The 15,950-nt window shown below is 53.6% G+C and overlaps 1 protein-coding gene across 2 annotated transcripts in view; it reads left to right on the forward strand.

The window, feature by feature from the left end:
* RAB31 (RAB31, member RAS oncogene family) overlaps nt 1-15,950 on the forward strand; it is an 87,472-nt gene that overhangs the window by 33,744 nt on the left and 37,778 nt on the right. For both annotated transcript variants that reach the window (XM_081262739.1, XM_081262738.1), the window contains exons 2-3: nt 11,762-11,841; nt 15,770-15,851. In XM_081262739.1, the coding sequence (XP_081118865.1) occupies nt 11,762-11,841; nt 15,770-15,851 (162 nt within the window). The remainder of the gene's footprint in view (nt 1-11,761; nt 11,842-15,769; nt 15,852-15,950) is intronic.

Here is a 15,950-nt window from a genome sequence, read left to right on the forward strand (position 1 = left end):
TGAGAGAGGTCTGAAACACTGGCTCTTCCGCGTCCTGATGGTGGGGATGTGTGACCTCATCATTTTGCCTGCTCTGTGGAGTGGAAATGGAGCATAAACCGGGTTCTCAGGCTAGGGCCGTAGAGCTGCTGTGACAGACTCTGGCACTTTAAGTCAGGGTGCCCTTATCTGCGATAATGCTCGCACATAGTAAGTGCTCAGAAAATGCAGAGAACGAGTGAACCGCCCGAGTGGCCTGTACCAGGTGCGAGTCCTCCTTCCAGTGGGGGTGGGGTTAGTGGGAGGGGAGAAAAGGGGGAGGTGGGGCTTGGCGGCTGTCCCGGGGCTTCCATTCCCCAGTCCTCCTGGGGAGGAGCCCCACCTCCTGCTCACTGGAAGCCTCCCTGGGTGCTCTGATCCTGTGCTCCCAGCCCCTCTCCGCCTTGCCTGGCTGAGGCGTCTCTGCTCCACCTCCCAGCTGGGGGCCAGGTGTCCCTGTGTCCTTCATGGCACTGGTCACTGTGGATGGTGCTTCCTTGTCTGTGCTCCTTCCTGGACCAGGAGTGCTGGAAGGGTCCAGGCAGAGGATGGTGCTGGCACGTGGCAGCGTGGCCAGTGCTGTCCTTCCCAGTGCCCCAGTGGGACACGCGTGTGCCCGCTCAGGGGTCCTCCTGCCTCTCTCCATGAGGGTGGCCACAGAATGGCTACCGCTGCCGGGACCTCTGCTTTGAAAATATGGCATGGAGGGTGGGACCTCAGGACCGTGTAACTGGAAACCTTTCACAATTCACCAGTGGCCCCGCCCTGTTGGACAGGAGCAGGAAGCAGGTTGGGGAGACGAGGCAGAATGTGTAGTTGTTGAGATGAAGCAGGTCGTGGATTTGGGATGGGTGAATAGGAGCTGTGACCCTGGGTCGCTTCAAACACAGATGTGCAGACACCAAGACAGTGGTGTGCGACATGGGAGCTCTGCTCTCCAAGGGCGTCTGTCCAGGTCACAAGAGTCTGATGAGAGTACGGTGACCAAGGACCAAAGAAGGTTGCTAGACATGGCGGCTCATGCCTGTGACCCCAACTACTCCAGAGACTGAGGCAGGAGGATTGCAAGTTCAAGGCCGGTACCAGCATCTTAGTGAGGCTCTGACTGAAAATAAAATTTAAACGGGCTGGGGTGTGTCTCGGTGGTAGAGCCCTTGCCTAGCATGTGTGAGGCCCTGGGTTCCATCCCCCGCACCACACACGCACATAGGACCAAGCAGGCATGCGCTTCCCGAGGCTGAGGAGGAGAGAGGATGTCTCCAGTGCTGTCCCTGCACCTGAACAGAAAGGTTAGTCTTCCTGTTTATCAGAGAGGTGGGAACAGCAGCAGTGCCTCAAGTTCTGATACATTAATCCTAGGTGGTGGGTTACGCCTGTCGGCAGCCCCCCAGCTGGAAAGGGGCTGGCGAGATGGGAAAGGGACCCCAGGAGCACGCTCAGGGGAGACCAGGGTGGGTAAGTTGCTGGTCCAGTTGCCTGGACTCTTTTAAGGCTTTGGCACTCTGTGTCTCTTCAGAGTGCCTCGGGGTCACTAAAGAGCTGCTCTGTAGAACGGGCTCAGGAGAGGCGTTCCCAGAATCGTCCCAAATCCAGAGGAGGGGGAATGATCCCGGCCGTCCTCACCTGCCTCCCCTCTGTCTGCCCAGGCCGGGCAGCCCTGGTTCTGGCTGTGGCCGCTCTGCGGGGTGGAGCGCTTTCCCGTGTCCCTGAAACAGGGGTGGCTGGCACTGCCCCACCGAGGGTGTGGAGGGAGGAGAGGGGACACAGTGCTGGATTCCCAGGGGGAGCTGCAGTGCCTGGGAGTGGCCTCTCCTAGTGACATACGGAGGCACTCAACACCACGCAGCCCTTGGCAGGGTGTGGCAATGCCACCCAGCAGACTCCCAGGTTCTCCCCTGGGTGCTTAGAAGCAGGTTCTGATCTGCCCTCTCTGCTGTCTGTTCCCAGAGGCGGCGATGTCCTCCTGGAGATGCCCTCCCCGGTGGAACTGTTGCTTTACACAGCAGCTCTTTACCCACGTTGGCTCCTTTGGGTCACCACTGATGTGCCAGTCACCTTGAGCAGGGTGTGTACTGTGTGTGACCCACGTTGGCTCCCTTGGGTCACCACTGATGCACCAGTCACCCTGGGCAGGGTGCCCTGTGTGTGGAACAGCATTCCTTCACACGGCCCAGGGCCAAGGTGGCTGTGGCTGTCTAGAACCATTGCTCCAGGGCAGGGCCTCTAAGGCCTGGGAAACTCCCTGACCAGCCTCTCATGCGGCTGACCTGGCCTGAGCCTGAGTCTCCTAATCTGAAAGGGGGGTGACCTGCCCTGGGTTGTTGCCTGGGTCAAACAACCTGGGTCCGTGCTTGGTGGATGTCACCCGTGGCATCTGCAACAGCTCTCCGCTGCTGGGTGAGTGCTGCCGGGTGACCGCTACCCAGGCGCAGGGCCTTTAGCAACACTTATTTCTCATGTTTTTTGTGGGCTTGTGGGTCATCCAGCTCAGCATCTCTCACAAAGTCACAACCAGGCATCAGCTGGAGTGACAGTCACAGGATGGAACCAGGAGAGGATCTGCTTGCCACCTCCCTCGGTGTTGGCGGGATGCAGTGCCTGGGCACCTGTCCCTGACGTGTGCTGGGGCCTCTCGTGGTTCCTTGTCCGTGGTCCTGTCCGAGCCAGCAGGTGAGAGGGCAGGGAGGTGCGAAGACCAGACTGTCTCATACCCTGACCTCAGAAGTCATGTGCCTCCGTTCTAGGAGACAAAGGTGACACACAGGAGCAAGTGCCAGGAGAGGGGCCCCTGGGAGCTGCTGAGCCGCTGCCTACCACAACTGTGGCCATCCCTGGTTTGCTAGGTCTGCAACTCGGGGACCATACATATTATTCTGGAAACCAACCTAAACCCGGGACAATAAAAACCCAAGGTTTGGAGCTTGGTGCTTTTATGACCCAGGTAGTCTCTATGACTGGGGAGGGGAGCTTTCCCTCAGGGAGGTGGGCCCTGCGTCCTGGTCGAGGGACCATCCTGCGCAATCAAGAGGTTGTGCGGGAAGAAATGTGCCCAGAGGGACAGTGGACTTTGGCAGGAGGTGGGATCAGAGCAGAGATGTGTATTAATTCTTTTTCAACATTTAGGGTCACACTTTCTAAGACGGTTAGATAAACTGAAGCTTCTGCGTGGCCTCACAGTTTGCACTTTGGGACACCTGCTCTCGGGAGGGGCCAGGAAGCAGCTATTTTAAGAAAATGGAAACGAAGCAGCCATGGACTTGCCTCTTTCCCATCTGGAAACTGTCTTCCCTTGCCTTCTGTCACTCGCCGGGCAGGTGCGGGGAGGAGGGTGGTGACGAGAGGTCTTCCCAGGGGTGGGGACCCAAGAGAGATGGGCGTCCGGCACCTAGACCCTCTCACTCTTGGTGGCAGTGACTCTGGCTGTCCTAGGACATGCCAGGCGGGTGTTCTTTGCCTCAGCAGGGTGGGGGTGTCACCCTGCCTCGGTGGCCAGCGCACTCCGCGACTGAAGGGGAATCTGCGGCATCTGCCAGCCTTGGAGTGATAGTCACAGTAAATTCACTGACAGCAGAAAGGGACAGTGCTGTTGACCACACACACACACTTTAGGTCCTCTAAGCTCAGGACAGTTTCTGTAGGGAGATGCTACCATAGAACCGTCTCTTTAGATAGTCACCCAAGTGCCCGAGAAGACGTGGTGGAGTCCCAGCTTGGACATGTGCTTGGACAGGCTGCTCCAGGTTCCTTATTAAGATGGTTCTGCCAAGGCCTGACCCGATGTGACCAGACATGTGAGCAGCAAACAAGTTCCCCAAAACCTCCCGCGGGACCACAGAGCCAGGCCCACAGAGGACCTAAAGCATGCAGTCGTCAGACATGGATTTACAACGAGAGTGTTTATTAGGTTCAAGGAAGTGAAAAACAGAGATTTCAAGAATTGGCAAGGACACGAAAATTATACAATGAATCAAATGCAAATTGCACAACTAAAAAATTATAATCAATATTGGGAAATTAGCATATGGCTTCATCATCTGTCACCATGTGAGATTCATCTGTGGAAACTGGGGAAAGAGCTCAAAAGACCATCTCCAAACTCAGAAAGATGAAAAATAAAGAGAGGAAAACCATATGTATGTGGTCAGGTCAGAAAGTTTAACGCAGGCACGGTTGGCGTGCCACCAGGCAGAGGAGAGTGGTGAGCAGGAGCCATGCGTGGGAGCTGGGGGCACTGCCCAGCCCACACCACCCAGGGGCACACTCACCACAAGCAAAACTGAGCAGACCATTAGCTGTGCTCTTCCAATAAAGGCTCAGCTGGTGCCTGGAACCCTTGGTGTGGTCAGTAAATGTCCACTTTTCTCATTGTTGATATTACTGTTTTGCTCATCCTGAAAGACTCGTGGCCTTGGCCATCCTGCTGGACGCCACACCCATCAGGCCTTGGGCTCACCAAATGTCTCCCTCAGTCCTGGGGCGTCCGCTTGTCCTGAAGGCTGGGAGGTGAGTCCCCAGAAGCAGAGATCTTCCCTTTGCAATGATGGATGCTTTCCTCTGCAGACAGTGTTGTGAGTGGGCTGCTGTGTTCAGCCACGGGCTTGGGAAATCACCCTTATTTGTGGCATTATTTCAATGGAAAAATGCATATTTGAGTTTCAAGTGATTCTCCAACAAATGCCCTTCTGGATCACAGCAAGCAGCAGCCCGGCTGATGTGCTAGGGATGGCCTGAGCAAGCAGTCCTGTCACTGACCTCCTAGACCCACTGTTGAGTCCTCTGCGAGGTTGGTAAGGTCCTCCCTGCAGGAGTCAGGACCTGGTCTCTCTGTCCCCCGGCTGGTGGCTGTCTGGCTAATTCTGCACAGGAGCCTTCTGAATCTCGACTCTGCTCTTACTGGTGACAGGGTCTTGGACAAGCCACATGACTTTTGGCTACAGTCTCCTGGCGTAGGCGTTGTGGACAGTGCCATCGGCCCTACCCCTAGGGATGAGCTGCGGTGAGGACCGGGGATTGCCTTGCTCAGCAGGACTCCCCGTCTCTCCCGCTTCTGCACTCCTGGGTTCTTAGATGCTTTAGATCTTCTCATGTGGACTGGACAGCCCCAGTCTGCGCTCCTGCCTGTCCTTGGGTCACTCCTCTACACTCCCTGTGTCTTCAGAGTAGGTCTGGGGCGGCATGTCCCCTGTTGGGGGGACAGTAAGTGCAGTCCGTAACCCAGAACCCACAGAACCCACCCTGCTGATCTTGAGTGCCACACATGTGAGCTCCAAGAGCTTCTGTGATGGCTCAAGCCCTGACCCATGCCAGTGTGGCCACGTGAGCGAGTGGCCGTGGCATTTCAGGGCCACATGATGTGTCCCTGGGGTTTTTAGTGGCATGGTCCCTGCAGTGTTTGAGTGGCTTTGCTCAGCCTCCCTGGGTCATGGTGTGAAGGCCAAGGTGTCCTCTGCCTGGGTGGGGCCTGCTGGCACGGTGCCTGGGAACCTTGGAGTGTGGCAACACCACCAGCCTGCTGCGGGCAGCAGTGGGTTCCGCTTCCTGCTGGCCTGGCAGGAGTCGCCGTGATGTCTAAACTGGGCCCTTTCCCTGCTCTGTGAGAGGCCCTCTTGGGTGAAGAGCGCTCTGACTCAGGGGAAATGCTCATCCACCACGATGTCATTCAGTGTCTCGTTCCCACGAAGATGTCCAGGTGCCCGAGCCTCAGACCCCCTTGGAAAGGGAGGCCGAGGCCCAGAGTCAACTTGAGGCCAGGCTGGAGACCCAGGGAGTCCGTGGGTGGCTTTAGAGTGATGTTCAGCCTTTGGCCTCGAGTCCAGCCAAGTAACAGGGTGTGCCAGCCTGGGGACCTTGGCCTCTTGACTGGGGGGTGGAGGAGGGGCCTTGGGGCTTTGCTGGGGCACGTACCCTGCCCTAGCCAGAGCTGTAAAGACTTTGCTGTTTGTAAAGGCTTCGCTGGTTGGTTGGTTCGGAGCCTCCGGGGCATTTCCATGGCATCCCTGAGTGTCCTGAGTCTGCTTACTGCTCTGAGTGGACTGTGGAGAGACCAGAAGGTGTCATTGAGCGGCCGAGGCCTGGATTGCTGGGCCCTGGGCCAGGAGGGTGAGCCCAGGACTTGGTCTCTCCCGCCTTCCTCCCAGGGGCCTGGCCAGGCATGGCACCCCGCCACCCTGTGTGTGAGGACATGTGCATGTGAGGTGGCCGTGCCCAGGGCCCATGTGCCTCAACGGCACCTTCGCCCCTTCAGGGGGCTCCTATGTGTTCATGGCTCCCCTTGTCAGGGGATCAGGGCCACTCACCACCCACAGTCTGGACTCTCTTCTCCTTGTCCCCAGCTGCCACCTGGGGTCCTCTGAACTTCCTGACTTTGCCCCCCATGAGCGCTGAAGACCTTTCCAAGTGTGTAGACGCTGAGCTAACTGGATGACCGAATCAAAGAAATGGGGAACTCAGAGACCCGTGCCAGCTGATTCTGAGACCAGCGAGGGGCGCTGGGACCCCAGTGCTCCAGAAGGGAGCATGATACTTGGGCTGTTCTGCAGTGTAAGATGGCCCCCAACTTAGGACACGTTGGCTTGTGATTTTGCCCTGGTGTGAAAGTACCACGTACCCACTGCTGTTTACCTCAGTACAGCCTCCACCAGCTCACAGGAGACGTCCAGCACTTTGTTATAAAGCAGGCCCGTGTTAGGTGGCATTGCTAGTCAGCCCTCTGAGCACATGGAGGTGGTTAGGCACCCTGCCGTGTTCAGGGGTCAGTTGTATTCCAGGCATTCTGCACTCTCAGCTTAGGAGACTTATCAGGACACGGACCCCGTCGTAAGTCGAGAGACATCAATCAGTACACAATGGAGAAATCATATATTCTGCCTCTTTAACATTTTGGAAGGAATATGATCAAAGTTTAGAAGATTACTGTATATGCTGTAATTCACCTCACACATAGTTAATTTTTAGACCACTTCTTATAAATTGTACTGCAGTGAATTTTGGGGAGGGATTCATTTTTAATTTGGAGACAGGGTTTTGCCAAGGTGCCAAGGGTCTTGGTAAGTTGCTAAGGCTGGCCTCAAACTTGCGAGCCTCCTGCCTCAGGCTCCTGAGGTTTACTGAGATTACCGACGTGCGCCACTGGGCACAGCTACTGCAGTGATGTCATGCTGTTTCCCCTGATCCTCCTCCTTGTCTAGGGATGGAACCCAGATTTTTTTCTTTTCCTTGCAGTGCTGGGAGTTGAAACCAAGGCCTCAGGCATAGGAGGCAAGTGCTCAGCACCAAGCTGATCCCCAGCTACTGATCATTTTCTTCCTTTAGCTACATTCTTAGGAATGGAATTCCTGGACCTATAGGTCTTGTTAACATTTTATAATTTCCTTTGCATAAGAGGCATGTTGATTTATAGTATTATTCACAATGTACATTTCTTGCAAGTTTCCCACAGCACCTTACCACTCATGAAGATTTATATAGCATCTGCAGAGTGGGGCATTTTGAGTTTGGAGTGCAGGGGTGTGTTGGAAGGTCAGGGTGACCAGGGAGGATAGCAGTTGCTTCTAGGTGCCGCCTCCACCACATCATACTGATTCCCTGTAGAGCTTCGGTGAAGAGATGCTGAGGACCTTTTTAGGTTCCGTGAGACGTGGTGTGGAATTGACTAGTGATGTCTGCCGTGAGAGTAGGAGTCGGTCATGGTGAGATGTTTGCCGGAGTTGCCATTCTCTCCTGTTGTAGGAAAATCTAAGGCCATTGCAGCAATCCAGGGGTGAGGGGAGTGTTTGGCTTGGTTTTACATGTTGGGATGCCTAGAGTAAGACATCAGCTAAAAGTTTGTGGTTCCTCATTTCATAATTATAGGTTTACATGTGATTACTAAATGTGACAGTTCACATGGTGGAGATCCCTGTCTCAGAATAAGTGGTTGTTCCCAGAGGGCTGCATTATGGAGGGACGTCATGAGAGAGGTCCCTTTCCCAGTAAGCTGATGGAACCAGCTGGCCTCAGGCACACAGTGAAGTACGGATGGCGTGGCGGGGGCGGTGTCACTGAACCTGAACCTTATTCCAGGTGGTGGACTCAGAACTGGCTTTATTCTAATTCCCTTTCATTACTGTCAAGATAACAGCAGTTGCATCTTTCGAACATGAGTGAGTAATTGGAGCTAAGCAAGCTGAAACTAGAAAGCAATGATGAAAGTAGTCCTGTGACCTCTAGGAACGACCTTTTATCTCTAAAGGAAATTCTGCTTTCGTGGGAGGTGGATTTAACTGGTGAGAGGCTTGAGAGGACGGGGCTGGAAACATTGGGTTCTGACTCCTGGCCAGGCTTGTGAACTTGAGGAAGGCCCTCAGCCTCCTCCTTTGCAAAGCCATCGCAGAGGATGGCATAAGATGGGCCACCATAGCCTCCGTCTTACAAGACGGAAAAGTCACACATGCAAACACTTCCATCCGGCTAAGTCCACTAAACATACAGTCGCCTTTGGGACTGGTGGGCCACCAGGACCCTGCCCTGTCTGCCTCTCTTCTTAGTGGACTGTCAGTTCTGCTTCCTGTTCCCATTCTGTTTCCATGTGAAGCGCTGTGACTCACGGGGCCAGCTCTCCCTGTGTGACACAGTCCAGGGAGGCTTCAGCAGGGAAAGAAGCCGGGTGCTGGGGGAGCCTCCTGCTCTGCAGGCCTGGCGTGGGCAGGGCTTCCCCTGGTGGCCATCTGGGGAACAGCAGCTGTCCTGGAAGAAGGACGCCAGGCAGGTCCCCGCCTGCAGCCACTTCCCCTGTCACAAAAGCACTGGCCAGAGAGGACCCTTTGCTGCTGTTCTTTGTAAGATTTCCTTTACAGAGACAAACTAAAAATTCCCCTATCCCTTTTGTCCTGTGAATCCTATAAGATGTATAAGAAGGAGAAACACTGAGAGTTGAGTTGTCAAACAATCTGCTGCTCTAACTATCCAGAGAAGCTGGCGTTTTGGCGTGAGCCATGCATAAGGTGAGAAGAGAGTCGCATAATTGTCATGTGGCTTTTTAGTTTTCACCAAGAAGGGCAGGTTGAGGGTGGACTTGCAGGCTTCTTTGGGGCTGCTTTGGGGACTTGGGGCCAGTTGTTTGGAGCAGAACCTTTGGGTAGCTGGGCTTCTCAGAGCAGCCTCTGTCAAAGCCCGGTGCACCCAGGGCCATGAGAGCACGGAGAGCTGCTGCCCAGAGCTTCAAGGAGGGGGTCTAGTGGCCTTCCAGAGCGCAGTTTGTTGGCGCAGCAGCAGGTGGCCGGTGTGAGCTGAACAGCAGCAGCATGAGGGGTGAGGAGCTGGCTCCTGGGCCCTAGTGACTGAGTGGACTACAGTCCCGCCCTGCCTCTGCTGGCAAGCACCCTGCTGGGCACCCAGCACTGTTCTGAGTCCCTCCAGGGAAGGGGCCCTGACCTTCCACCATGGGATGTAGCCCGCTGTGGATGTGCAGCAGGTGGGCAAGAATAGGGGTGAACGAATGATGATGGACGGACGGAGGCGCCCTGAGAATCCCTGAACTGTGGTGGAGGGAAACAGAAATGAGCGTGGTCAGCTCGGCAGGGCCACCCCCCCCACCACACACACCCATGGCTGTCTGTAGGAAGCAGTTGGCTTCCTGGAAGAGGCTGGCCCTGATCCTCAGGGCAGCAGGCGGCACCACCTTATCCATTTCTCAGGGGTGGACGAAGGAGGGCAAGGACACACTTATCCACAGGGGGGCTTAAAAGCCACGGAGATGGAAAGAACTGAGTTGTGTCTGAAGGCTGGAGAGGGAACAGAAGCCGGATTCCTATGTAGGCATCGGGTGGGATCCGTGAGCTGCTGCTGTCCACCCCTGAGCCCTGCGCACGGATCCCCACGCTGCAGAGGGAGAGCCTGGCTCTGTGCTGGGGGGACTCCCAGCAGGCAGCCCCTCATGGGGACAGCCCTCTGACAGGATTGTCTGATGAGGGCGCCAGCCCAGGTCTTCCTTGCTCCAGGCTTGCTGGAATGGTCCCCCAAACACAGGAGTGGGAGGGAACACAGAAGATTCAGGTTGCTGCTGGTATTTCATATATCAGTGTCTGAAGAAAAACACCTTTCCCTGAAGTGGCAGCATCGTCTCCTCAATCTTCTGACTTTGACACTTCCACCTTCAATATAAGAGAACCGGGTGGCCATCTTTGCCCTTGTGAGGCACTGGGTTTGATCCTTATAGACCGGGAAAGGTCTCACGATCCTTTGAGATAAGAGCTGCCACCCAGCTCTCTGTCCAGTCTGAACCTGGCGTCCCCTGCCTCGGTGCCTTGGCAGAGCAGTGCTTACCAACCAGGGCGTCTGCTTTGTTGACCTTGTTCCACTTTCTGGTCACTGTTCTGACTTTGTCTCCTAACTCCTTCGCTGTCCTTTCAATTTCTAGTGTCTTAACTTTTGATTTCTAAGAAGTTGCTCTTATTCTCAGATCTTTCAAGACAGCGTCCTGCTCTTTTGTTGGTGGGTATCAACGTCTGGGTTTTCTTAGTGTTTCTTTTAAAAAGATTAAAATGCAAATTGAAAGCTCGATCCTGGGGCTTGTGGATGGTGCACACAGGGCCTTTTGTTGAGGGACCCCAATATCAGAATTTGTGCGGCTTTTTGGTGTCACTGGAGGGAGACCTTCCTGGGCTCACATAATAGGCAAATAGTGTGTGGCCTCTGTGTTTGCTGTGCCCAAGTCCCCAAGCTCCAGGGTCCTGCAGGAGGACCCCCATTTCCTCCTGGATTGCAGGCTGTTCCCTGGCATGACCTGGCCTGCACACCCAGCCTCCCTCCCTGCGGGCACCTGAGTGGCAGCTTCTTTCTCGGGCGCCGCTCATCCTCCTGGGTTTTGTTGATGTCACTGGTCTGGGGTTGTCCCTAGTCCTAGCTCTCTGACCTTGTGAGTCTGACTCTGATTTCTTAAACTGCCTTACAGTGGTTCAGGAGGGGACTGGAGACAAACACTGTGTATTTAATTTGCCATGTGTAACTGGACACCTGAGCCAGTCAGCTTTCAAGAATCGTTTAGCAGAGAAAGAGCTGAGTCGAGACCTTTCTAGAATTAAGTACAACTGGAGGCTACAATCCAGACATCAGATTTGAGAGAGAAAGCATCAGACATGTAGAAATCAGCATTCAAGTTGTTACAGGGTGACTCCCGGGGAAGCAGAAGGTGGCTTTTATTTTACCCCTTTCTTTCTTCCTCTCTTTTTAAAAAACTTTTTTAGTAGTAGATGGACACAATATCTTTACTTATTATTTTTATGGTGCTGAGGATCAAACCCAGTGTCTCACATGTGAGAGGCGGGCGCTCTGACACGAGCCCCAACCCAGCCTGTCTTTCTCTTTCTTTCTTCCTTTCTTCTTTCTCCCTCCCTCCCTCCCTTTCTCTCTCTCTCTTCCTGTCCTCTTTCCTTCTTTCAAGACTCTGAACAAAACTAGTTGTTTCTACCAACACATCGTGTTGCCATACATCTTCTTTAGACCACTCCCCAAATTCCCACATTTCTAGCCACTGGTGTCTGTGAAATGCTCGTTGGAGGCTGACCGTGGCACATACGTGAGACACGGTCCTCACACTCGTTTTCACCCCATTTCTCTTCTTCCTGTGAGAGCAACACAATTGCACTATCAGGAAACACTGGTAAGAGGTGGAGGCAGTCGGCCCCTCCCCGGTGGTGGGCTGGGCTGGCTGTGTCAGGTGGGTGTTGACCCCTGGGTCCTCACGGCAGCCTCCCTTCTCTCCTAGGACACCGGCGTTGGGAAGTCGAGCATCGTGTGCCGGTTCGTGCAGGATCACTTCGACCACAACATCAGCCCCACCATCGGGTAAGTGCCCGTGGGTCCCCTTTCTCCTTGCTCCTTGGGGCTGTTCAGAGAGCCGTCTCCCCGCAGCTGGGCCTCAGCAGGACCGTGGTGAACATCGCCCAGCAGCGTGGATGCCACGTCCGGCCTGACGTCCCTGCAGTGGTTTTTAGTTCTGCGCGCCCTCTCCTGGACCCCAGCAGCACGGTTCTGCACACCGCGCTGCCCACATTTCCAGACAAGAGGGTCTGGGCCAGTTCCCGGCAGTTCTGTTTCGACCACTGCTACACCTGGCACCGCCCGCAGCAGGTTTCCTCCCCTGGGCAGATCTGACGCGGTTTCTGCCCCAGGATAGAAGGGAGGCTGGTGGTAGCTCCTTTCCCAGGCCCCTTTCACCATCTCTTGGTCAAAGCAGTGCAGAGCCAGCCCAGGTTCAAGGGCGGGGAATGTGCCCTCCCTCTCATGGTGGGACGAGCAACAAGTTCAGGGGGTGCTGCTGGGTGTGAGTGGCACTTCTGCCATGGGCACTGTTGACGATGATGTTTCATCTAGGAAATATGTTTTGCTGATTTGGGGTTTTAAAACATATGTTATATGGCTGGGTGCAGCGGTGCACACCTGGAATCCAGAGGCTCGGGAGGCGGAGGCAGGAAGAGTGCAAGTTCTAAGCCAGTCTCAGCGACTTAGAGAGGCCCTAAGCCACTGATCAAGACCCTGTCTCTAAATAAAATATAAAATGGGCTGGGGATGTGGCTCAGGAGTAAGTGACCCCCCCCCCCCGAGTTCAATCCCAGGTATAAAAAGAAAACCCAAGAGAAATTATATGGAAACTGATTTCTGCTTGATTTTCCTATAAACCTAAAACTGCTCTAAAGATAAAGTATTAATTACTAATTATATATTAGTCTTTAAAATTGTAATGCGTGTTATAAAAACATCCAGACTATACAGAAGCACATAAAATAAAATAAAAAGTGAAATCAAAGGATTTTATTTGCTCTCTAATCCCATAGTGTGTATGTGTGTGTGTGTATGTGTGTGTTTTCAGTATTGGGGTGTTCTTCCACTGAGCTACTTCCCCAGCCCTTTTTATTTTGTTTCTTAGTTAGAGGCAGAGTCTTGCTAAGATGCTGAGGCTGGCCTCAAACTTGCCATCCTCCTGCCTCAGCCTCCCAAGTAGCTGAGATTACAGGCGTGAGCCACCATGCCTGTCTCTTCAATTTATATAACCAGTATTTAGTGTCCCAAGTGCATGCATGGTGAGTGTTTTCTCTGGGTCCAAAGGTCTTCAGATAGACAGACTGTACAAGTCAGGGTGTGTCTCACCACACCTGGGGCTGCAGCCCGCCCTCCCAGCCCACACAGCTCTTTCTGGTTCGTTTTAGTGGCTGCCTGTGCATTTCCTTCACAGAGCAGATTAAAGAATAGTTTTTTCTGATTGTAGACATTCCTGTTCACCATAAAAACACCAAAATTCATAAAATAGAGATCGGTATATATGCAGTTATTTTTTTTTCTTTTCTTTCTTTCTCTCTCTCTTTTTTTTTTTTTTTTTTGGTGGTGCTGGGATTGAGCCCAGGGCCCCAGTGTGACAGGCAAACACTCTGCCACTGAGCGACACAAGGCCCTTTTAGTCTATTCTGAGAGGGTCTTGCTGAGTTGCCCAGGCTGGCCTCCACCCTGCCATCCTCCTCCTCAGCCCCACACCCCTGAGGTGACATCCCCAGCTGGAGGCTGCATATGTCTTGAGCACTTTTTATGATGTCACATTATCTTTAAGAACATGATGGAAACACTATTACAAAAGTATAGTGACTGAAAATGAGGAAAACCATGAACGACAACTGACCCCACCCGTCGCCTGCCTCCCAGCAGCTCCCTTGGCCTCCCGCCTCTTCCTCTGTGTGTTAGTGTATTTTTTTCCACTCAACATGACTTTGTGAATTTTATGCCATTGACTGATTTTTCAGTGACCTCATTGTTCAAGCATTTGTTGTTACATCTATGTATTATTCTTTAGGTTAAATTCAAAGCACTGGAATAACTTAGCCCAAGGGTCTGTGTTGAGGATGGGGCCGGCACTGCCAGGTGGTGTTTCAGGAAGGTGGTCCTCACTTTTGCTGCAGCTTTAGGGATTATTTTTGGAATCCGAACGTATGATTTAGAATTCTGTTCTCTTCCTCTGAACTTCAACCTAAGCATCTGCTTGGCTCACGTCCTGTGGCAGCGCAGTAGTGGCCCCATGGCCTGGCTTCCCAGCATGGGACACACACTGTTTCTGGAGCTCCTGTCCTTCCTTGAGTCGGTGACTTGGAGCCGGGCATCCAGAGCTGACCATGCTGCGTGCATGGGTGGGTGCTTGCGCTGCACACTGCGCCATTCCTCGTCACCAGTGTTTTGATCAGTATTGCTTTTGCCTGCTTTGCTCATTGCTATATCCTGCCTCGTCACTCGGTTCATGTCCCCGGCCCCAGTGCCTTCCGTGCAGCACCCCACCAGCCTCCCCCAGCCCAGAGCAGCGAGGTGACCAGTTAAGGTGCACACTCCGCCCAGGCGGGTCAGGGCGGGTGGCCAGATGGTGGAATGCAGCCATCAGCCTGAGAGGGCTCTGGCCAGGCAGGGCTGAGGGTAGTAAGGGGGAGACCCCCGATTCTGTACCCCTGAAGACCCCCGTGCACATCTCCCAAGAATCAGAATATAAGGAAGACACCATTATTATACCTCAAAAACTGATCCAATGCAATGTGATGCCTCCCATCTAGCTCAGACCTCAACTTCTCCAGTTGCTCTTAGTTCTATTTTTTATTCTCAGCAGTTTGGTGCAGCCCAGAGCCTGGTGCACGCTAGGCAAGCTCCCCCCACCCCACTGAGCTGGGCTCCAGCCCCTCTCCAGTTGCCCTTAAAATAGCTTTGAAAGCTGTTTCTCCCTAACCCGGGGCACAGCCAAGGTTCACAGCCGTGTTTGTTGTTTATCTCTTTCCTCCATCTAAACAGTCCCCTGCTCTCTGTTTGCCTGCTCTTCACAGCACCGGCTTACCTGAGGGTCCAGGCCAGCTCTCCTAGAGTCCACACACTCCACTTGCCTGATTGTTTCCTGTGTGATTAAATTCAGATTAAACACTTTTGGCCGGAGGTAGATGAGTGTTTGTCATTCCCTCACTTTGGGAAGATTCTTATGTCAGGTTGTCCCACTACTGGGGATGCTTGCTATTTGGGGTTGGGGGAGTACTGGAATCTAGGGGTGCTCTATCACTGAACTACCCACGTGCACACCTTTTTAATTTTTGAGACAATGTCTTGCTAAGTTGCCAAGGCCGACCTCCAACTTGTGATCCTCTTGCCTCAGCCTCCCGAGTTGCTGGGGTGACGGGTGTGCACTATAGTGTCTGGCTGCTTGGTATTTTTTTTTAGATGGACCTTTATTTTATTTATTTGTATGCAGTGCTGAGAATCAAACCTAGTGCCTCATGCATGCCAGGCAAGTGCTCTACCACTGAGCCACAACCCCAGCCCTGCTTGGTATTTTTTGAATGAGAATTTTTTGCGCACAGGAGTCAAGACTATTAAATATTGAATTTCTGCCCTTTCATAAGCACAAAGAAAACCCTTAAGAGAAAATGCACAAAGAAGAAAATAGCAAGTGCTTCATGATCTTCCGAGACTTTAAAATCCCGCCCCCCTCCTCGCCTTTTTTAACAGAGAAAACATAAGTTTTGCGGCTGCTCATCTTTCCTCTACACTGTCTGGGCAGGCTGGGGCTTACCTGGGGCCTGGCTGGCTGCAGCTGGCTTTGGGAGCGGATCAGTGGGGCCAGTATGCAGGACAGTGCGGAACCTCTTCCTCCAACCTGTGCACCTGCTGTCCGGTTCTCCGAGCACCAGTGCTCTTTCCCTGCTGAGGCTTAACAAGAACCGCTGTCCCAAGTAACGTGGAGTGTCCACTCTCTCTCCAGGGCATCCTTCATGACCAAAACTGTGCCTTGCGGAAATGAGCTTCACAAGTTCCTCATCTGGGACACTGCCGGTCAGGAACGGGTGAGTGTCGCCAGGTGGCTTGCTGGGGAACCCGGGAGGGCTTCCGAGGGTCCCGGGGCGGACAAGGCTCTCGGTTGCCAATCACAGAAGCCAGGCTCC

This window comes from Spermophilus citellus, assembly GCF_964194105.1.
Source record: "Spermophilus citellus genome assembly, chromosome: 12".
Lineage (NCBI taxonomy): Eukaryota > Metazoa > Chordata > Mammalia > Rodentia > Sciuridae > Spermophilus > Spermophilus citellus.